The sequence below is a fragment of the Akebia trifoliata genome, chromosome 2, assembly GCF_017979445.1.
Source record: "Akebia trifoliata isolate Shusen 1 chromosome 2, ASM1797944v1, whole genome shotgun sequence".
NCBI classification, from domain to species: domain Eukaryota; kingdom Viridiplantae; phylum Streptophyta; class Magnoliopsida; order Ranunculales; family Lardizabalaceae; genus Akebia; species Akebia trifoliata.
The window spans coordinates 6,893,141-6,915,311 of record NC_141376.1 but is presented as its reverse complement, the minus strand read 5'-3'; the positions used below and the strand labels follow the sequence as shown (position 1 = coordinate 6,915,311).

The following is a 22,171-nucleotide window of genomic DNA, read 5'->3' as shown; positions in this document are numbered from 1 at the left end:
AACTTAAAAAAGACAAATGATTGAATTTCCATGGAACTTATTAAGTCTCTAAAGGAAAATTATATTTGCAAAAACTTCAAATTAAAATTATCAACATCTTCAAAGGGACTATTTCACCAAGAACAAAATAAAAATACGGACCATTTCAATTCTTCATAAATAGAACAATGCTAGAGTAACTGCGCAGGACACCGAGCTGATGTTATGGTATGCACGGAACCATAGATGTTTTACTCTCATATCTCGAGGAAAAACATCCATAGTCTTCTATACCCCTACACTTCCGCGCAATGTTGCAGGAAATCACATTAGCATTATTCTTGTAGCATGGTAGCATGAGGTACTTGATACACACCAAATCACCAATCATCACACTGATTGTAGTTTCTTGGATATGAGCTTGAGCTTTGTGGACAGGCCCAAGATCAAAATTCTCAAATCGGACGGGGAATCACGAATGACATCAAACTTTTTTATTAAGATATTGTAGCAAATAGATTTTCCACAAACAGTCTCTCTAAAGTCAATTTTAAGATTCCAACATCGCTGCTTGCAAAGAAAAAACGTTTAAGCTTCCTTGTTCACGCCACCAGAGAATTATAAACGAAACTGCTGAGCCGACTTATTTCGACACTGCGCTCAACACTATACTGACGTGGCAGTACGTAGAAAACCATATATTTTTGTTTGACAGCTATCTCGAGAATTTTTTTTGTGGTTCTCCACACTGACACGTCTGCGCAATATCGAAGGTAGTCAGTTTAGAACAACTCAAAAATAAATTAAATCCAAGAATAAAACAAAATTTTATTGTGACAGAGAGGAAAGGGTACCTTTGAAGTACCTTACAAAAACAGCTAGACTTTTTCACACCTGGCAAAGGTTTTCTTGAATTTTCTCTCTCTCTCTCTCTCTCTCTCTCCCACCAATGCCAGGAAGCTTCTTATGAAATAACGTACATGTTTCCAGACCTCTTCTCTCCTTTAAAACCACTAACACAATCCAACTTTGTACCCTTTTTATTCAAGTTTTTCTTCTGGCGAAATGGGTTTTGTTGGATCTTTCAAGAAGCGAAATTCCAGAAGTAGGGTTATGGAGGTTGGTTCGATTCGAGTTCTTAGGCAAGAGGCGTAGTGATGGAGTAAAGAGAGGCGTTATTACGGTTCAGTTTCTTGGTTTATTGTTAGGGTTAGGAGTTATTTGAAGATCGAAGATTGAAAATCTGAATTAGAAGAAAAGAAACTGTGTTTTTGGTTAAATTTTTGTTGGAGAATTAATTGTAAAATAGTTGAGGGGTAAAAATGGGAAATAAAGGTGTTCCTGCGCCATTTCTGACGAAAACGTACGATTTGGTGGAAGATCCGAGCACGAACGATGTGATATCGTGGGGCGAAAATGGTACTACGTTCGTGGTGTGGAAACCGGCAGAGTTCGCTAGGGATTTGCTTCCCAATTACTTCAAACACAACAATTTCTCAAGCTTTGTCCGCCAACTTAACACCTATGTAAGTTTTCGTCCATCGAAATATCAATTTTTTTTTTCACTTTACCGCTAATCATTGGATTTCGAATCAATGGTTCTGAGTCATCATCAGAATAACTTGGGATTAAAAAGCAGTTTCTTGAATCATAATCATAAAATACTATGGATTTTTAAAAATATTCCTAAACTTCAACGAATTAACGTCAATCATGAAATATGATAACATTTTAATCCTTCACCTCCAAAATTTTAGTTTTTTTAACATTCAAACATCAAGAAGAATATAGGATTTTAGAGAGACGTTAAAGATGATAGGCTTTGGTAAAAAATTCAATAAAATATTTTATATAATTTTTAAAATTAAATTTTATAGAATTTTTTTCAAAATTTTCTTAAATTTATTTGAACTAATCAAATTGAACCTTTACTGAATAATTGTGGAATCTGAATTTTGCTACTATGTTTTGAATTATAGGAGGAATTTGCTATTTTGCATGATAGAAAAAAGGGTAAATTATTATTTCGTTGTGAAAAATTTATGATTCAAATTTGTCATTTTAAACTTGTGAAAGTCATTTTAAAATGAACAGTGAGCCGGAATGATAACTCTAGTGAAAGTTGATCACGTTTTCATAAACATCTTTAGTAAAAAACTTGATATCTCCCATGTAGTATCTTAGATCCCCTTTTTCTAGATCCATTATTATTTTGCCATGGCTGGAAATAATTATTTACATGATTAATATATAAATCTAATGATCAAAGGTCACGATGATCTTTGGTGTGTTTCCAAATATTCATAGGTTTATGTCGTGTATATGGCTTGATGTGAAGTGCTGGTAGCAAACTATAACCTTGGGAAAGATTCGTCAAAATTTAATAAATCTTTATCCATTGAAGTCATCGTTTTGATTTTTAGTATGTGGGCCCACTCATACGGTCCCACCCTATGATCTTATCAAATTATACGTTTTCCCAATTTGATTAATTTTTTATCAATGGACACGTGGAACTCTATACGCGTGTCACGTTTGTTTGCGCGTGATCTTTCCTATATCGAAACTTCTAAAAGCGTTTCTTGTTTTGCTCCTTTGACCCAAAACCAGTAACGGGACTTGCACGTTAAACGCGTTGTCTAATTTACATGGAATTATTTAATTTTGTATGATTAAATAAATATTTTATTTTTAATTTTCGACTTCGTTGGGTGTAAATTGTAAATTGTAATTTGCAGGCCTTCCGTAAGATAGTGCCTGACAAATGGGAATTCGCGAACGAGTTTTTCAAAAGAGGAGAAAAAGAGCTCCTGTGCGAAATTCACCGTAGAAAACCGGTTCATGTATGGACGCCTCCGGGCCATGCTGCTGGAAAATCCAACGGTGGTGGTCCTTCTTCCCAATCAAATTCGGGTGATGATCTAAGATCAAGCTCGACCTCATCTCCCGATACGAAAAACCAAGTGTCGGACGAAACGACTGTTACAACGATTACCCAGCTAACTAACTTATCGGGTGAAAACGAGAAATTGAGAAGAGAAAATCTGATACTCAGCTCAGATTTGGCGCGGGCGAAGAAGCAATGCGAAGATATGGCAGCGTTCTTCTCCAAGTGCGTCAATGTCGCACCAGATCAGCTGCATCGAGTCATGATGGGAGTAACTGGTGGGCCCGGTCATGATCGATTAGTAGAGATTTGTTCTGACGAAGATGATGTTGAGTCAAAAAAAGAAGGTGAAGAGGAATGTTTGAAGCTATTTGGGGTTTGGATGAAAGGGAACAAGAGAGGGCGTGATGAGAGGGGTGTGGAGCTGCCCCCAATGAAGGACATGAAGATGATTGGCTATGATGCGCCGTGGATGAAGATCTCTTCTTCGCAGGGTGATAACAGCAAAGTCTGCAATTGATGGACTTTGTATGATGGTGCGTATGTTAAGCTCTATGCGCACCATAGTTCATGCTTTGGTTTCCTGTTTTGTTTAAAAAAAAAAAGGAGTAAAAGTAAGTAGAGTTACTAGGAAAGGAAACCGTTTGTGCAGTTATAATAATGTACGGTTTTGATGGAGTTTCTGTAATGTGGTAGTAGGATAAAAGGTTGGTAGTTGGAGTTGGAGATCAAAAGCAAATGGGTCTCTCGCTCTCGCTCTCGCTCTCACTCTCACTCTACTCTACTATAAGGATTATGACGACTCTTTTATTTGTTTTAAATGTTTAAAGGATCAAAACCATAATGGTTTCTAAGATGGTATGAATTTCACTCTTATTTCTTATGCATGTCGTATTTCTTTTTTAACCTTAAGAGGGTCATGGGAGCCCATTTCCATCACTCCGTGAGATAAGGGCACGCGTCCTTTTATAATCTCGGTGTCAGATCTTGCAATTCAAGAAATCACATAGTTAACCAATAAGTAAGATCACTCATGTCAAAACGATAAGATAAGCATCGAATAGTTGGAAAATCCTATCGAACGAGAATGATGATTTTGGGGCGAGGACTCGTTTAGCTTGGGTGAAGTGAGACAAAAACCTAATACTAGTCCGCACTTGATCATGAGCCAAATCCCAACATTTAATGTGATATCCACGGTGCTCATCAAAATTGTGCTGATAACTACTTTCTCTGACTTATCAACCCTCCAAATAGTAAATCAAATTAGTAATTAATGTGTTGGGACACTTTGAATCAAATTCGAGTGCACATGTTAAATGAGGGTTGGGTGTTAGACCCAAGGGTGTAGTCAGCTATTGAAGTTAGTTCAAAGCCCATTTGGCAATACACTTGGACAAATCATGTGGTAACACTTGTCTTAGACTCGGAGTTATAAAACTCTCACCCAAAGTGGGAGAAGTGGTGGAATCCCGTGAATAAAAAAAAAATTCGGAATTCAATCTGTAACTCACTATTCGTCATCTTCTTCATCTTTACTCATACTAATGTTTATTTACTATTTCATCTCAATTTCTGACTTAATCTTTGGAGGACTTTTGGCAGGCCCCCCATCCTTTATCCTTCAACCTTCCAAAGGCAAGGGATCAACCATGTCGGCAACTATCAAAGAAGAAGATTGGAGCATTAAACGCCAAAGGAGCAAAGTCAGGGGAATCACGATTCTACAAAGTTAGATAAAAGATTTTGTATATCTCGAGGAGTGATGTCCAAAAAGCCCTCCACAAAATCCTTATTCAAGGGAAAATGAATTCTTTAGGAAAATCAATTGTTTTTGGAAAGAATAATGTTGAAGTGAACTCAAGTTGGAACCTCATATCGTACTTCGTGACGTGAAAGTGTATGAAAACCATAGATGCTTTCATCGAGATACAAGTGAAATGAAAAGTATTTATGATTTCTATAAAAAATAATAATTACATAATTATCCAAACCATATACGTGTCCACGCTGATTAAGTGGTATCATGTGTAAGTTAGCATTCCCAACAGTAGGACAAACCAAGGTAGAAGGCATCCAACTTGGCATGTAAGACAAGGTAGCATTAGTATATACTTGATTTGTCTGGTAGGGCAGGTCTGGCCTGGGAGGTTGCACAATCTTGATTTATACATGTCAAGTCTAGAGCTCTCGGAGGAGATCTCCTTGGAATCTTGGACCCAATAAAATCTCAATTCCTTTTAGGATCCTGGTAATCAAGGGATTCTCTTAGATCATATCCTGTTAGAGGGGGAACCCTGATTCAGAGGAATGACCCATAAATAGAAGAATTAAAAGAGGTTAAATGATCTTTTGGCCAATTAAGGAAGAACAAAGTTTTATCGATTATTATTGCTATTCTTTTGCAACTCTAATTTAAGCGTTGGAGAATTCTTGGCAGGTACCACACCGATGCTTACAGAGAGGAGGAATGGGCAACTTTGAATCAATCGGACAGAATCCATCATTGCATCACCAGATTTCCGCCTCTACAGTTCCTATATACTTTTATGTCAAGAAGTGTGATATGATGTTTCAGCTTGAGGTCACTCCAGCACCACTCTTTGGGAAATGAATTATATTGTTTTATTGCCTCTAGTGGAAAAATGCAAAATCATTTGACTTAAAATTGTGTTTTTGAGGTAAAATCTTAATTCCACCCATTTTCCAATGGAAAAGTTAGGGTTAACACAATAAAACAAAACAAATTTCGCTAAGTCTTATGATATCTTGATTAAAGATTATTTTTTCTTTCTAGGTAAGCTTTGTGTTATGTTGTTATTATGATTGAGGAATTTCCGTAGATCTCTTCTTAGATTGTTTTTTTAATCAGTACAAGATTACATCCTTGCATAGAAAAAGAGGCATGTTTGACATGCTAAGATTAAAAAATTTGTGGTGACTTTTAAGATATTTGACCTTGACCTAGTCAAATTTAAAATGTTTTAAGAACGAAACTTGATGATTGGATCCCACCATGATTTAATTTCGTTGAACCAATTTGCGTTTAGTCAAGAGTTTTAAATTATGTATGATTAGTTTACTTGCAAAACAACCAAACCTTTGCCCTTTTAATATTTTCATGAATCGTGCTGGAGTCACTTTAGCATCAATGTATTTTTATTTGTTTATTACTTTTGATGTATGACCGTTAAAATGATTTTAATAATCTTTTCAATAGACTTCAATCGATGCCCAATCCTACGACCCAATTTTGATACACTTACTTTTTTATTTTATTTTATTACTTTTAAAAATTGAAAAAAATAAAAATAAAAAAATTTGTTTAGCTGAATTTTAAAAGATATAGAAACTAAAATTTTCCAAAGAGTAGAAAAAAAAAAAAAAATCACTTTCTACTTTTTTACAAATAATTCTACTAAAATTACTTTTCTTACAATTACTTTCTACTTTGTATCCAAGACCTATATATTAGTTGGAAAGTAGAAATCGAATGATATGTAAGGTTGGGATGAGCCAAATCACTAGAAGTACTCTTTGAACGGGTGGGAGACATTAGCCTGATATCATAAAAGGCACATGTAATTATGAGTAATAATAATAGTAGAGTGCATATGGTTATACGGAAGAAAATGCATCCCTTTTATGGGATTATATATCTATATATTACGAAGTAAACTAATTTCATTTCATGAAGAATTCACTCTTTTTATCAATAATTGAAAGAGGTTTCTTGATTAATCATGAATATATAACTATAAAGAACTTGGACGAAAAAGGCGACAATAGAAAACTTCTAGATCTTTATAGAATTAGATATTTTACGCTTCAATGTAAATTAAACGAGGGAGAAAAATAGTATTTTGGTCGAATCCAGGTAAAACCCCATTCCATCAGTCTCTTTTGGGCCCTATTAATAAGTACATCTCCTACACTTGCTCAGCTAGGCTTATTTAAGCTCAACGAGCACAACTTGATATTGGGCTAAGCTTTTGTACTTCTAAGTGGGCTTTTTTCCACTGAATCTCATGTGATGTGATCCCAGCCCAGCCCAGCCCAGCCCAGGCAATATTGCATTTTCATCCCCAATTCTCGAATCTATCAAACCCTAGATTTGATTCAACTAATCTTTTGTGCTCAAAGTCAAACACGATATAAAGACTTGGCAGGACTTTACTGTAACACAAGGACTTAGTGGACAGCAATACAAAGCCACCCGACGACTCACTACTCACGACTCAAGACTCAGATGAGGAAACTGGAAACATTAGCAAAAGCAGCAGAAGTAACCGAATTTGAGAGCACGATCAAACACAAGTAATCTCTGATCGACCATTCGATCACTAATTAGTCTCTCCATCTCTATCTTGAAGAATCATCAATGGGTTTCTACAGAGCTATCTTCATCATCATCTGCTCTTTCTAGCATCTCTGAGAACAGAGAAGAATCGATCGATCGAGAGAGATCATTAATGGGTATCGTAACAAGCCATAGAGGAACAACAAGAACATCGACGAACCCAGAAGGCTTTGGTGTTGGTGTTGGTGGGGTTTCTACAACAATTAACAACAAGAAGAAATGGTCGAATCTGATGCCCTTTATTGTCGCCGTCATCGTCATAGGAGAGATCGCCTTTCTGGGTCGACTCGACATGGTGAAGAACGCAGCCATGGTCCACACCTGGACCAAATCCTTCTATTACGATTCGTTGGGTGAGGCATCCGTGTCAGAGCAAGATTCCTTGAGTGAATTAGCTCTTGACAACACCAGTGATCGAGATGCGGAGAATTGCGAGGATTGGTTGGAGAGAGAAGATGTCGTGGCCTATTCTAGAGACTTTAAGAAGGAACCCATCTGGATTTCTAGTTCCGATCAGGTTCGCCTTTTTGTTTTTTTGTTTTTTTTAGTGCAATTATGATACAATTATAGGGTTTTTTTTTAATATATACTTTGTATTTGATCAGATAATGTATGTTTTATTGAAATCTCTTGTATATATTCCTCCTTTGAATGAAAAAATTGTGGATTGGGGTTTTAATTTGTAAAACTGAATTGGTAAATTAATTTGAAAGCAAATTTGATTTAAATTGTAATCTGAGTTTGGGGAACGAATTACAGAAATGCTGAATTGATTGAGTGCTCTTATTTTAGGTGTTGGTATGTATAGAAAAATCATGGAGTCAAATTGTTCCGAAATGGGTTCATTCATGTTTGTAATTCAAGGATCACTTAATTTTCATTTGTTAGTTAGGGTCTTTGTTCCTCGGTAGTTCTCCTCGACCTTTTTCCATGCTTCCCTTCTTTTTGTTATATTTTTGGGCTTTATGAAATCATTTTTACTTATTAAGCATGAAAATGTTTATGACCTCATCAATTGTTTTCCGAATCTGGCTAGAAATTATTGAAAATTTGTCAGCAAGAGCGCCAAATTTCCTAGCAAAAGCGCTCAGGGTCTTCAGGGCATTGATCCAGGAATTGGGTTGCAATTTGATCTAACTGCGTCCCATGCCATTGTGGAACTCTAGGTAAATGACATCCAAATAGTCTCGTTAACCTTGAGGAACGTAGTAGTTGACCTTATAGAATTACCTAAGGTTGTTTTAAAGCACCTTGACGTTACTTTCTTACAAGTTGGACAATTAGCACTAAACATCGTCATCATTGAACCATGGGCACTAACTTTTGTGTTATGAGACAAGAGAGATGAAGAAGAAGGCTTTCCGAGAAATTATAATCTTGTTATTTTAAATTATCTTCTTCTGAGGCCAACTTTCAAAATGCATGACAAAAGAGGTCACTCTATGGTCATACTTGTCTGACATGCATCTTTTTCTAATTCTTATTTTGCAAAATTGACAGTAAGCACAAGAATCATGGAAAAGCTATAATTAGCTTATGGTTTGGTGCTTCTTTGAATAATGGTGACTTGAGATTGAAATTGGAAGATTTTCATACTTAAATCACTTTCTAATAGCCAATCTCAAGTAGAGTCCATGACATGGTTCGGGCTTTCCTAGAATAACATGTTTCATTATACATAATAGCAATAAGTATGCTTAAAAAGTTTAGATACTTTCATCTTATCTCCATAGAAATTGTTTGCAAAAGCCTTACTATACACGCAAACCTTCTTGGACTTTCTTTTCAGGAACAAATCTAACCTTCTTTTTGGTTGAAAATTATGAAACCCATATCATTTAATCCCATAAGTGTGTCTTTTTGTAGAGGTCCCTTATTGCTTTCCTGTTCATTGGTACTATAGCTCACTTTTCAGTTATGATGTTGAATTCCAATTTGAGGTTATCATGCTGCATCCACTTTTTACTAGATCTATTTAGAGCTGACACTGGGGGCATACCCCACCCCCCCCGTCATATATCTGAAGTTCTATACTGCTATAATGCATTTCTATCCAGGAGTTGCGCTCTTGCGCCGTGGGATGTAAGTTTGGATATAACCCTGGATCAGGTAAGAGGCCCGATGCTTCATTTGGTGTAGTTCAAGATGCAGAAACAGCTGGCGTCCTTCGATCTATGGAATCCTCTCATTACTATGCAGAGAACAACATTGCTCAGGCACGACGGTGGGTAAGCACTATCTAAAATATATATTTTTTGTCTATAAACAGGCCTGAGTGTCGAAAGTTAGTTTTAGCTTGGTTTTTATCATAATAATTATATGAGCAATGTTCTTTGATAAGAAAATGTATTAATCTAAATGCTCAAACAAAGTCTTGCTGATGGGAAACAGATAAATCAAGAAACAGGAAAAGCCTGGTACAAAATGGGGATGTTACTGAATTAATACATAGGAATTAAATGAAAAATAAAATCTCTAAATAATGGTAAACAATTCTTTCACGGTAAACAATAAAGTAGCAAATAACAATTATAGGGAATTGCAAAAAATTGTTGTAACTTTTATCTGCTCACAATTATTCTGTTGGCTGTGGATTATCAACACATCAAAATTTCTCTTTGCAAATGAAACTCATTGAAGAACTGATATTTATTAACTTTTTGTATGTCTTAGGAGAGGGTATACTGTCATCATGACAACTAGTCTCTCATCAGATGTTCCTGTTGGTTATTTTTCATGGGCTGAGTATGACATCATGGCACCTTTGCAACCGAAGAGTGAGAGTGCCCTTGCAGCTGCTTTCATTTCCAACTGCGGGGCACGCAACTTTCGTTTACAAGCCCTTGAAATGCTAGAAAAATTGAATATCAAGATAGATTCTTATGGTGGTTGTCACCGGAACCGTGATGGAAATGGTAATTATGGCAAGCATTACTGCAGTTTTGTTTTGTTGTTAATTAACGTAGTGTGGAAAGAAATAATTGTGGATTTAGAACACTTAACAGGAATCTTGAGTTTTGACGATTACATACATAATTTTTTATAATGCTGGTGTTAAGTTCTTTACATAAGTTTTCATGTAATGAAGTAGTAAGTTACCATTGATATTTTTCTGGGAGTTATATGCTTGCTAAGTATCTTCTCTTCCTTTTTTTTTTTTTCTATTTAAAGTAGATAGGAGCATTAGTTACTCTCTGATCTGTAAAAGGCGATTATTAAGGAGGAGGTTTTGGCCTTGGAAACAAAAGTAGGTTTATTTACCCTCCTTTTTAACAAATCAGTTTTTGCAATGGTAACTTTATGTCTTCCCTTCATTTCTGTTCTACAAACGAGGCATTATTTTCTGTTGATTATTAAAAGAATAATGCTCAAGTGACCTCAAGATTGACCTCATTTCACACTTTTCTGATGTGGAAGTGTGTAGGAATCATATATGCTTTTCGTCAAGATACGAATGAAAAGCATTTATGGTTCTGTGCACACCTCCAAGTTAGAAAAATGTGAAATGAGGTCACTACAACACGACTCTTAGTAATAGGTGAAACAAGGAAGGGATTGGTGATAGGAACTTGCTAAGACCCTTGAGGCATAGTGTACAAGAAACTACAAGAATACAAAAAAGAGGGGGACTAAAGACGCCTCGTAACAAGGTCCTCAAAATGGAAGGCGAAATCATCTAACCGAACATCTTTGAAATCATTTGAACGCCTCATAATAATGGCATTGTTCATTTGGTGTCTTTCCATCCCTTCAATCTTAAATATCTTTAATTACTAGGATTTTCTTACTAAAGTCACACTAAATAAGTTTTGTTTTGGTCCTACTTATCTTAAAACCCTCAGTATCCGGATATTCCTTCCTTATTCTAGTTTGGATTCACTTCTCTACTTTAATCAAGCAACACTTCATCTGCAAATATCATGCACCACAGGACCTCCCATTGTATAGGAGCTGTTAATCCATTCATTTGAACATTTGCGCAAACCCTTTGTAACGGGAAACTCACTTGTTCAACCACTAACTGTTTATCATTGATTACAATCTACTATGCATATCCTTTGTAATATCAATGTGCTTGTTCAAAACTTCTTTTTTTCCTCAAATCCTGGTATTTGATAAGTCCTATTCAGGTAAACCGCCTGGGCCAATTCTTAACCGTAGTAGACTAATTTCAAAGTTCCATCTTCCGTTACTCATGGATTGTTTTTCTGTTATTCCTCTAGTAAAAGTAGGTCTATCATGATTCCTTCAAGTTTCATCAAAAACTTGATGACATGACTTGATTTGTTGGGTTGTAAAACTATACCAAGTTTAACCTCGACTTCTTGTGTGAGGTGATTTAGCCAAGTCTCATTTTCATTTTCATTCATAATGGGTTGGGGCTATTAGCTTTTTTTCTCAATTTTCTATAGTAATGTTCTTTCCATCTCCATTGCTTGAGCTACAGGAGCAATGGAGCCTTTTTCTCCCAGATTTATGTCCTCTTGAGGTAAATTCCCAACACCTAAGTTTGTAATATTTTCCTGCTCTTTTGAATAAAGTTCTTCACTTGCCCACACCCACTAAAAAAAAAGGGGGGGGAGGGGGAAGGAAAAAAAAAAGCAATCAGTGCTTAAAAACTTCTATCCCGTTGTCAAATTATGAACATTGTGGAAGACACAAAAATCACACTAGGTCCTTGGGGATGGTTGGGTATCTTTTGTGAACTTGAGAGTAGGGTGTAGTTTTAGTTTGTCTTTTGTACATGTTCTCATGAAACCATTCTGAAGAGTTTTCTAGCTACCTATCCAATGTGTTGATAGTTAATCTATGGAATCACTATATAATTTGGAAATAGCAAGGGTAACTTGGGAAGCAGGCTTTGGTGAGGATCTTCGTGAAAACATCATCTTTGCAATCTGGCATCTTTAAATGATACTTTCTGAGAAGATTTCGGCTAATCCCTATCCACACTAGAGCATTATAATAATCAAGAATCAATTTACAGACCGATGTTCCAATGCTGAAGGTTAAGACACAGAATATTGGAAAGTATGAAACTATGGATGTGTTAATATTTAATTTGATTTTGATGAGTTTAGTATTTGGATTTGGATATTAAGCTTGTGAAATTGTGAATTATAATAATTTTTTCGTTTTTCCCTTTTAGATATTTTCTTGATTTTTTTTCCTTTTTATTATAATTTTTTGTTATTTATTAATTTGCATATTTAATTATTTATCTATTTAAAAAATGCATGCTTTGAAGGCTTACTCCTTATGTCTTCAGATTCACACCTCGGCTTGGCTAGTGAATCTCCTTGGTGTTTAAAAACAATGTTACTGTAGAAGAATCCGGAAATCTGATCTCATAGAATCAAGAAAATAGGATATTCTTCTTGATTATTCTTGATTACTCTTAACTTTCTAGAATATTCTTGTAATGTTCTACAATAGGATAGTTGGTTTATTATTCTAGAATATTCTTGAAGTTCTAGATTATTCTTGTAATAGGATAGTTGGTCTATAAATACCACTATTGGGGCATTTGTAATGATCATCCAAGAATTCTCAATAAATTCAATTTTTCTACATGGTATCAGAGCACTAGGTTCTGATCTAGGGATTACCTATGGCGGGTCAAAATCCGTGGAAGACGGCTTTAACCGGTGCGACTAGTAAGGACTCAGTGGTGTCAGGGGAAAGCACCACAAGTCCGAACCTGAACTCCTCCATCTCATTTAGTGGTTCAGAAGGGTCCACGAATTCGTTCCAATTAAATATCCACCGTCTAAATGGAAAAAACTACACGGAATGGTCGCAAATCGTTCGTTTGATTTTGGAAGGCAAGGGGAAGCTTGGATATCTGACAGGAGAAGTGACAAAACCTGCCGATGTAGATTCGACTCTCAAGACCTGGAAATCAGAAAATTCTTTGATTATTGCGTGGTTAGTGAACTCAATGGAACCCGCAATTGGCAAGCCCTTCATGTTCTTGCCGACGGCCAAAGATGTTTGGGAAGCAGTCAGGGATACGTATTCCGATCTAGAAAATTCTTCGCAGATTTTTGGTTTAAAATCCAAACTTTGGCACGCGAAACAGGGTGACCGAGATGTAACCTCCTACTACAACGAGTTGATGACATTGTGGCAGGAGTTAGACCTCTGTTATGATGATGTCTGGGAGTGTGCGAATGATAGTGTCCGGTTCATGAAACGACAGGAGAATGATCGTGTATTTATGTTCTTAGCAGGACTTAACAAAGAATTAGACGAGGTGCGGGGCCGAATTTTAGGGAAAACTCCTCTGCTAACAATTCGTGAGGCCTTCTCAAATGTTCGGAGAGAAGAAGCACGGCAGAGTGTGATGCTTAACAACAAATCGGTTCCTAGTACTACTAACTCGGAAGTAGAAAGTTTTGCCCTTGTAACTCGAGATTTTCAGGAGGAGGTGAAGAAGGATGGTAAGCGTTCTGAACGGCCGTGGTGCGATCACTGCAAACGTCCGTGGCACACACGGGAAACCTGTTGGAAAATTCATGGCAAGCCTCAAAACTGGAAGAAGATGTCTGGTGGAGCGGGGCGTGCACTTCAGGCCAGTGTCTCGGATCAAAAGCAGCAGTCTTCTTCAAATTTGTTTCCTTTCACCAAGGAGCAGATAGACCAACTGTACAAGATTCTCGAGTCTCAGAAAAATCCTACTTGTTCTTTGGCTCAAAAAGGTAATTACCTGAAAACAGCTCTCATTGGTGTCAACCCTGATCGCACCTGTATCATCGATTCAGGTGCAACCGATCATATGACAGGGTTGTCAAATCTTTTTTCTTCGTATAATCCTTGTGCAGGTAATCAGAAAATTAAGATTGCAGATGGCTCTCTTTCAGCCATTGCAAGAAAATGTTCTATTATAGTATCTCCATCACTCACTCTTCACGATGTTCTTCACGTTCCCAAACTTTCCTGTAATCTTTTGTCTGTCAGCAAGCTAGCCCGTGATCAAAATTGTCAAACTAATTTTTTCCCAACTCATTGTGTGTTCCAGGATTTGACCTCGGGGAGGATGATTGGCAGTGCTAAACAGAGTGGAGGACTCTACTTCCTTGATGATGGATCTGAATCGAGGCGACAATCTCAACAAATAAGTTCCTGCTTTGAATCTATTTCTGTTTCCAATAATAATATTATGTTATGGCATTTAAGATTAGGTCATCCAAGTTTCAAATATTTAAAACATTTATTTCCTAAGTTGTTTGGCAATAAAGATCCATCTATGTTTCATTGTGAAATATGTGAATTTGCAAAACACCACCGTACATCTTTTCCTTCACAATCATATAAACCATCAAAATCTTTCACTATTATTCACAGTGATGTTTGGGGTCCTAATAAGATAAGTACACCTTCTAGCAAGAGATGGTTCATCACATTTACGGATGATCATACTCGACTCTGCTGGGTGTATTTATTGAAAGAAAAATCAGAGGTCGAACGCGTTTTTAAAAATTTTTACAATATGGTGCAGACTCAATTTCAAACTAACATACAAGTTTTCAGGAGTGATAATGGGAAAGAGTATTTTAACACGACCTTGGGAAATTTTTTTCTTGAAAAAGGAATAATTCATCACAGTTCTTGCATCGATACACCCCAACAGAATGGTGTTGCAGAAAGAAAAAATAAACATCTGTTGGAGGTGGCTTGTGCATTACTTTTTACAACTAAAGTTCCCAAGTATCTATGGGGAGAGGCTGTTTTAATTGCTGCGTATTTAATAAACAGAACGCCCTCCAAAGTTTTACAATTTCGAACTCCTTTCCAAGTTTTCACAAATTGTTTTCCAACTACTAGACTTTCTGCTGATCTACCTCTAAAAATATTTGGTTGTACGGTTTTTGTTCATGAACATCGAAAAATTGGAAAACTTGAGCCCAGAGCTATAAAATGTGTCTTCATTGGTTACTCCCCAACTCAGAAAGGCTATAAATGTTTTGACCCGATATCGAAAAAATGTTTTGTCACAATGGATGTTACATTTTTTGAAAAACAATCATATTTTAAGGATATTCATCTTCAGGGGGAGATTTTTAAGGAAGATTCATTTAACTCGGGCAATGTTTTTCTCTCAGATGATGTGTTTCTCTTGCAAGAATCTGAGTCTAGTATCTCTGCACCTACAATAAATGGCCAAAATTCATTCCTTGAAAATCCTCCTATTATGAGTGATGTTTCCCCTGAGTCTAGACCTACATTTGAAAAACAATTTAAAAATCAGAATTCTGAACAACAAATTTTGGAAACCGAAAATAAGGAACAACCTACTATAATGTCACAACATGATAATAGATTCAAGGATGGTGACCGAACTTGGAAAGGGATTGTTTACTTGAAGAAAAATCATAAGAAAAGGAAAGACGAATTGACTCTACAGCACAGCCATGATTCTGAACCAAGGATGAATCAACAATCTGAGTCTGTTACAGGTAATTCTCTTTCTCTTTCCAACAGTCAGTCTAAGCCTTCTGATTTAGACATTCCTATAGCTCTTCGTAAAGGGGTTAGATCTTATACTAGTCATCCACTGTCTAAATTTGTATCATACTCGAAATTGTCATCATCTCTTGCTGCTTTTACCTCTCAATTGTCCAGTGTAGAAATTCCTAATAGTGTACAGGAGGCTCTAAAGGTTCCAAAGTGGAAGGAAGCAGTACTTGAAGAGATGAAAGCTCTTGAGAAGAACAATACTTGGAGTGTTGAGGCATTGCCAGCTGGGAAGACCACTGTGGGTTGTAAATGGGTCTTCACTGTGAAGTACAACTCTGATGGTTCAGTGGAAAGATACAAGGTTAGGTTGGTGGCAAAGGGATTCACCCAGACATATGGCATTGATTATTCTGAGACTTTTGCTCCTGTTGCAAAATTAAACATGGTGAGAGTACTTTTATCTATTGCTGCTAATCTGGACTGGCCCTTGCAACAACTAGATGTGAAGAATGCCTTCCTCAATGGTGACTTGGAGGAAGAAGTGTACATGGATAGTCCGCCGGGCTTTGAGGAGAAGTTTGGCTCAAGAATATGCAAACTAAAAAAGTCCCTGTATGGTCTCAAACAGTCTCCAAGGGCTTGGTTTGAGAAGTTCACACAGTCTGTCAAAAAACAAGGATATTCTCAAGGACAAGCTGATCATACCTTGTTTTTCAAGTTTTCTCATGAAGGAAAGGTTGCTGTGCTAATAGTTTATGTTGATGATATTATTCTCACAGGTGATGATGTGATCGAAATAGAGAGATTGAAGAAGAGCCTTGCTTTAGAATTCGAAATCAAGGATTTGGGAGCACTAAGATATTTCCTTGGCATGGAAGTTGCTCGTTTAAGGAAAGGAATCGTTGTCTCTCAACGAAAGTATATTCTTGATTTTGAAGGAACCGGGTTAAGTGGTTGCAGACCGGTTGAGACTCCCATGGATCCCAATGTAAAGCTTTGGGAATAGGGAAGTGTTCCTGTTGATACTGGTAGATACCAGAGATTGGTTGGAAAACTAATCTATTTATCTCATACTCGACCGGATATTGCCTTCTCTGTCAGTGTTGTTAGTCAATTTATGCACGCACCTTATGAAGAACACCTCGAGGCGGTCTACCGAATTTTGAGATATTTAAAGTCTACTCCTGGAAAAGGTCTGTTTTTCAAAAAGACAAATCAGAGGAATGTTGAGGTATTTACTGATGCAGATTGGGCAGGTTCAGTGAATGACAGGAGATCTACTTCAGGGTATTGCACCTTTTTGTGAGGAAACTTGGTTACCTGGCGAAGCAAGAAGCAAAATGTTGTTGCCAGAAGTAGCGCAGAGGCTGAGTTTAGAGCAATGGCTCAAGGGATCTGTGAGGTATTGTGGATATACAGAATCCTCGAAGAACTCAAGATGACTGTGGAACTTCCTCTGAAGCTGTACTGCGACAATAAGGCTGCAATAAGTATTGCTCACAATCCTGTCCAGCATGATAGGACGAAGCACATTGAGATTGATCGACATTTCATTACGGAAAAAATTGAAGCTGGAACTGTTTGCTTGCCGTTTGTGCCTTCTAGTCAGCAAACAGCCGACATCTTGACTAAGGGGCTTGCTAGACCTAACTTTGAACATCTGATAAGCAAGTTGGGCATGATTGACATCTATGCACCAACTTGAGGGGGAGTGTAGAAGAATCCGGAAATCTGATCTCATAGAATCAAGAAAATAGGATATTCTTCTTGATTATTCTTGATTACTCTTAACTTTCTAGAATATTCTTGTAATGTTCTACAATAGGATAGTTGGTTTATTATTCTAGAATATTCTTGAAGTTCTAGATTATTCTTGTAATAGGATAGTTGGTCTATAAATACCACTATTGGGGCATTTGTAATGATCATCCAAGAATTCTCAATAAATTCAATTTTTCTACAGTTACAAACTATTTCTTTGTAGGAAAGATAACATTAATATGTTCATTCTGCATGTAAGATGAGCATTAATTTAGTGTGTATAATACTAATAAAAATGTGAGTATTTCTATAGTTGCATTAGTTTGTGGATGAAACAAACGAAAGGTACGGAGCTGTGTAACTTTCTGTGATGTCTGGTGACTTGACTTGGTAGTTAACTCATCATCTGTGGCATCCCAAAAAAATTTGGGTTCAACTAATGAATCATTTTCCTCGATTCAATTTTGTTAAAGCCATGTCTTCTATCAACTAAAGGATATTTCATGTCCGCTCTTTAGACCTCACTATCCACGTCCTTGATCTTCCTCTCGTTCTTTTAGAACTCTTCAACTTGCATGTTCCTTCTAGGTAGGGCTATTACTGATGTAGGACAACCTAGGTAGGTTTTATCAATTATGGGTCTTCTCCTTTAGGAAGAGTGGGGGAAAGACTAATTTGGTGGTGAACAAGAGCGGAAAATTATAGAAAGGGATTTCAAGGGCAAGGTTTCAGGTCGAAAAGGTTTCAACAAGGCCAGTTGGGTAGTGAAACCCGAAGTTTTGCAATAGGCTGTTGTAATTAGGTTTAGGTTGGGGTTAGGGATTGATCTCAAATAGAAAATAAAGAAAAACAGATGAAGAAAAATAGATGAAGAAAAAGATAATAGAAAAGAGAAGAATTATCTTGGAATCACACCAAGGGTTCTTGGCATCATACTAAGTCTCACACCATATCCAATCACTGGAGAATTTCTCAAAAGGATTTGTAATTTTTTTATTCTATAAACTAAGAGGAATCAATTACAATAGCTATATATATGTGTTCTCACATTATAGACTCAAACCCTGATCCTAACATGACTTAAACTTGGACTTTTTTGACCTTGAGATGCAAATCCTGTGTAAAACTAATACCCTATTCGTATTTTGGTCACAACTTTTTCAAAACACATCAGATTCACAAAATCTTGGGCTCGTTCAATAGGTAATTGAATAACCTTTTAAATGACACGAAAATCAACATAATATGACAAGTTTGGTCCCTCAAAATAAGGCCTAAAGAAAAGTGACGTGAATAGTATCCTAAAATGACTAAAAGACTATTCAAAAGTCTAAACTAGAATATCATATATCTAACTACTCTAAAACTAATCCTAACAAAAGTAAAAGTGATACAAAAAAATCTTGACCGAAAAAATAATAGCCATTGAAGCCCGTGCCTGTTGGCTTGATTTGCATCCTGCATTAATTACCATACGCCAACCTAATGGAACCTCCTTTCTCTAGGCTTGGGACTAGTATTGTAGAGTAAAAAAACACTAACATAGGCGGAGCATTGACTTAGTAATTAACGGAAGTTGCATATTTTAATATCAAAAGCAAATTTTCTTGCACTCTGGCTTTCAACTCTTCCTAGGTTGATTTGCAAATTTTTTTTTTTTAGAAAAATTATTCTACAAGTTCTCTTCAGAAGCAGATATAAAGCTCTGGTGAAGATAATGCCTGTGTAGTAATGGTTTTTGTTTACATTATGTCTTCCTAAAGAGTTGCCTTGCTAGCTCATTCATACCAGTAACGAGTGTGAGGGAAAAAAATATTATCCCATTAAAAGTTGGTGACAGTGTCAACTTTCTGCCATTCCTGGATTGATCTCAGTATACTTGTGAATCCTGTAGAAAGGAACATAATTGTTTCTTTAGAAAGTTGAATACTTCAAACGCTGTTGTGGGATGAATGCTTTGATGGATTTGATTGTGATTCAATTTACCATCATCCTATAGATGGTCTAATGAGGATTGTAACGTTAACATTTTCTAGTCAGTGTAGTAAATTTTATTTTTCACTAATTTTGCAGTTGAGAAAGTAGAAGTTCTGAAACGGTACAAATTTAGCTTGGCTTTTGAAAATTCTAATGAGGAGGATTACGTCACAGAGAAATTCTTCCAGTCTCTTGTTGCTGGTATGCCAAATTCTCTCTCTCTCTTTGTGAAACTATTTTTCCATTCCATTCTAGATATTTTGACCGGTCTGATAATTTTTCTGGATGTGGTGCATTGACCATTCTTTTATCAGTGGCATTGAAGTTATATTGTTTCATAGGGTGCCTTTCATCATTTAATAAAAAAAGCTTCTTAGAAATTTGTTTTCTGATATGTTGATCTGGTAATAAAACTGTGTAGGAACTGTCCCTGTTGTTGTTGGTGCTCCAAATATCATGGAGTTTGCTCCTTCTCCTGGTTCAGTTTTACATATTAAGGAGTTGAGCGATGTTGAATCAGTCGCCAAGACCATGAAATTTCTCGCAGAAAATCCTGATGCATTTAATCAATCATTAAGGTAACAATACAGGATGATACTTTGGAAAATTCTATCTTGAAATGTTGATGGGGGATTCTCACATTTTGGTTCCTCTTATAGGCCCCTTCCGGCTAACAAGGGATTTTTTTGTTATGTAGGTGGAAGTATGATGGTCCATCTGATACTTTCAAGGCACTTGTGGATATGGCAGCAGTTCATTCATCCTGCCGTCTTTGCATTCACCTGGCGACAAAGATCAGGGAGACCGAAGAAAAGGGCCTTGGATTCAAGAAGCGACCATGCAAATGCACCAGAGGCTTACAAACTGTGTACCACTTATATGTGCGAGAGAGAGGAAGGTTCGAAATGGAGTCCATTTTCTTGAGGTAATCTCTTGATCAGCTATGTTAAACTTGGAAATCAAAAGTCCAGTTTTTAGGGGAAGTCAGGTTTCAAAGGCTTTTAACAAAAACACAACTTTTCTCATCCCTGACAAATCGTTGGACAGGTCTGGAAATTTGACCTTGGGGGCCTTGGAGTCTGCAGTGCTAGAAAAGTTCAAGTCTCTGAATCATGTACCCATATGGAAACAGGAAAGACCGAAAAGCATCAGAGGAGGCGATGAACTGAAAGTTTACAGAATTTATCCTGTCGGAATGACACAGAGGCAAGCTTTATACACCTTTAAATTCAACGGGGATGCTGATCTTAGAAGCTACGTGGAGAGCAACCCATGTGCAAAGTTGGAAGTGATTTTTGTTTAGGTGTGAAATCTCATTATCTATCCCAATTGATTCAGTTAAGTTAACACCTGTGGGGAACCCCAACTCCTTTTGGGGAAAACTTTGTTTCTCACAGATAGGTCTTTTTAGGATAAATTTTTGGGTATTTTTAGGATGAATGATTGAACAATTAAATTATACATGCTTACAGTGGAGAGAATACAATTTTATTTGAGTTTTGATTTAGATGGAGTTTAATGGAGGATGGAGGTTCGAATAACACTTTGATGATGATGATCTCCATTTCTTTATGTCAACCCTCTGAACACCTAAGAGGAGTGCTTGGATGTAAGTAATGAGGTGTCACTTCGTTGTTCATCAAACGAATGGCTGAGATAAAGGCATCTTTGCAACATCAACATCTATTGCTGATGTTGTGATGTAGTAGTGGAGGTGGAAACCTGAACTTGCATATCAAGTCAGATTTGATCATATCTGGAGGACCCAATATGATTCGAATTCAGATCCTAATATTTGGATCCAATAAAAAGAAATCGATCTGATTGATCGATTCTAGGTTTGGTCCTATCCATCAGATCAGTCCCAAACCCACCTGGATCCAATCTGGACTGATCCATTGACAACTCCTTCATGGTCCTCCTATATATTAAAACTTAAATAGAGACCCGTTAGACTTGATTTTATTTTTCAACATAGTAGTAAAAAATTAAAATAAATAAAAACCCTCAAACCAAATTTCTCGCACAAGATCAAACGTGTGGCTGAGAGGGAAAGAAAAACACAAATTTTATAGGAATCGTTAATTTTTCATAGGGATGGAAATCACTAATAAGTATAATCCTCTCTCAGCCGTTTATTTGATGGAGAGTCTTTAACCACGTTTGAGGCTATTTTTCTTTTATTTTTCATAGAAATTCATTCATGTTATAAGCATGAGTGGCATTCGCGCGTGTTGAAAGGGTGTCCAGCTCGATAGCTGACCCTTGGTGTCCTCACAAGGTCAATCTCTCTCTCTCTCTCTTAACTTACCACGTGTAGGTTGGCCCTAGTGACCCTAGGTGTTGAGAAATCGATGGTTAAAGAAAGAAAGATAAATGAAAATGGAATCACACATATTTTTATGTGATCCCTTGAAGGTTGAGGGAGGTTCACATATCACACCAATTTCACTGTAAATAAAAAATTTACAATTACAAATTACACCTTTTTATTTAAAAATAAAAATACATAATCTCAAAAAAATTTAAAATGAAATTATTAAAATACCCTTAAGAATTTGATTGTGTTAAATAATGAAAATTACTCCTTTTTAACCAATACCATCAAACTCCACAAACCATAACAGTAGATGGAATTGGACTCATAGATCAATGAGAAATTAACAATTAAATTGGAATCTGGGATGGGTTGTATTGGGTCTATCTCTCTCTTATTTGTCTTTATAGGGCTAGAAAACACCCTAGCA

General features: G+C 36.6%; 2 protein-coding genes across 2 annotated transcripts; both read left to right on the top strand.

Annotated features, from left to right (window-relative positions):
• The first annotated feature begins 943 nt into the window (after window positions 1–943).
• Window positions 944–3,687, top strand: LOC147409188 (heat shock factor protein HSF24-like). The gene is made up of 2 exons (XM_086426300.1): window positions 944–1,505; window positions 2,718–3,687. The coding sequence occupies exons 1-2, from the start codon at window positions 1,302–1,304 to the stop codon at window positions 3,384–3,386; spliced, it is 873 nt and encodes a 290-aa protein (XP_086282426.1). The 5' UTR covers window positions 944–1,301; the 3' UTR covers window positions 3,387–3,687.
• A 3,354-nt stretch (window positions 3,688–7,041) lies between these two features.
• On the top strand, window positions 7,042–20,931 carry LOC147409187 (glycoprotein 3-alpha-L-fucosyltransferase FUT11-like). Its single transcript, XM_086426289.1, has 7 exons — window positions 7,042–7,743; window positions 9,284–9,450; window positions 9,900–10,141; window positions 19,521–19,625; window positions 19,846–20,002; window positions 20,122–20,349; window positions 20,472–20,931. Exons 1-7 carry the CDS (start codon window positions 7,339–7,341, stop codon window positions 20,725–20,727), a joined length of 1,560 nt encoding a protein of 519 aa, XP_086282415.1. The 5' UTR covers window positions 7,042–7,338; the 3' UTR covers window positions 20,728–20,931.
• Window positions 20,932–22,171: the final 1,240 nt, after the last annotated feature.

Coding starts and splice junctions, on each gene's coding strand:
- LOC147409187 (XM_086426289.1), top strand. CDS start 7,339: ATGGGTATCGTAACAAGCCATAGAGGAACAACAAGAACATCGACGAAC. Junction 7,744..9,283: donor GGATTTCTAGTTCCGATCAG/GTTCGCCTTTTT, acceptor ATTTCTATCCAG/GAGTTGCGCTCTTGCGCCGT. Junction 19,626..19,845: donor CTTCCAGTCTCTTGTTGCTG/GTATGCCAAATT, acceptor AAAACTGTGTAG/GAACTGTCCCTGTTGTTGTT.
- LOC147409188 (XM_086426300.1), top strand. CDS start 1,302: ATGGGAAATAAAGGTGTTCCTGCGCCATTTCTGACGAAAACGTACGAT. Junction 1,506..2,717: donor TCCGCCAACTTAACACCTAT/GTAAGTTTTCGT, acceptor TGTAATTTGCAG/GCCTTCCGTAAGATAGTGCC.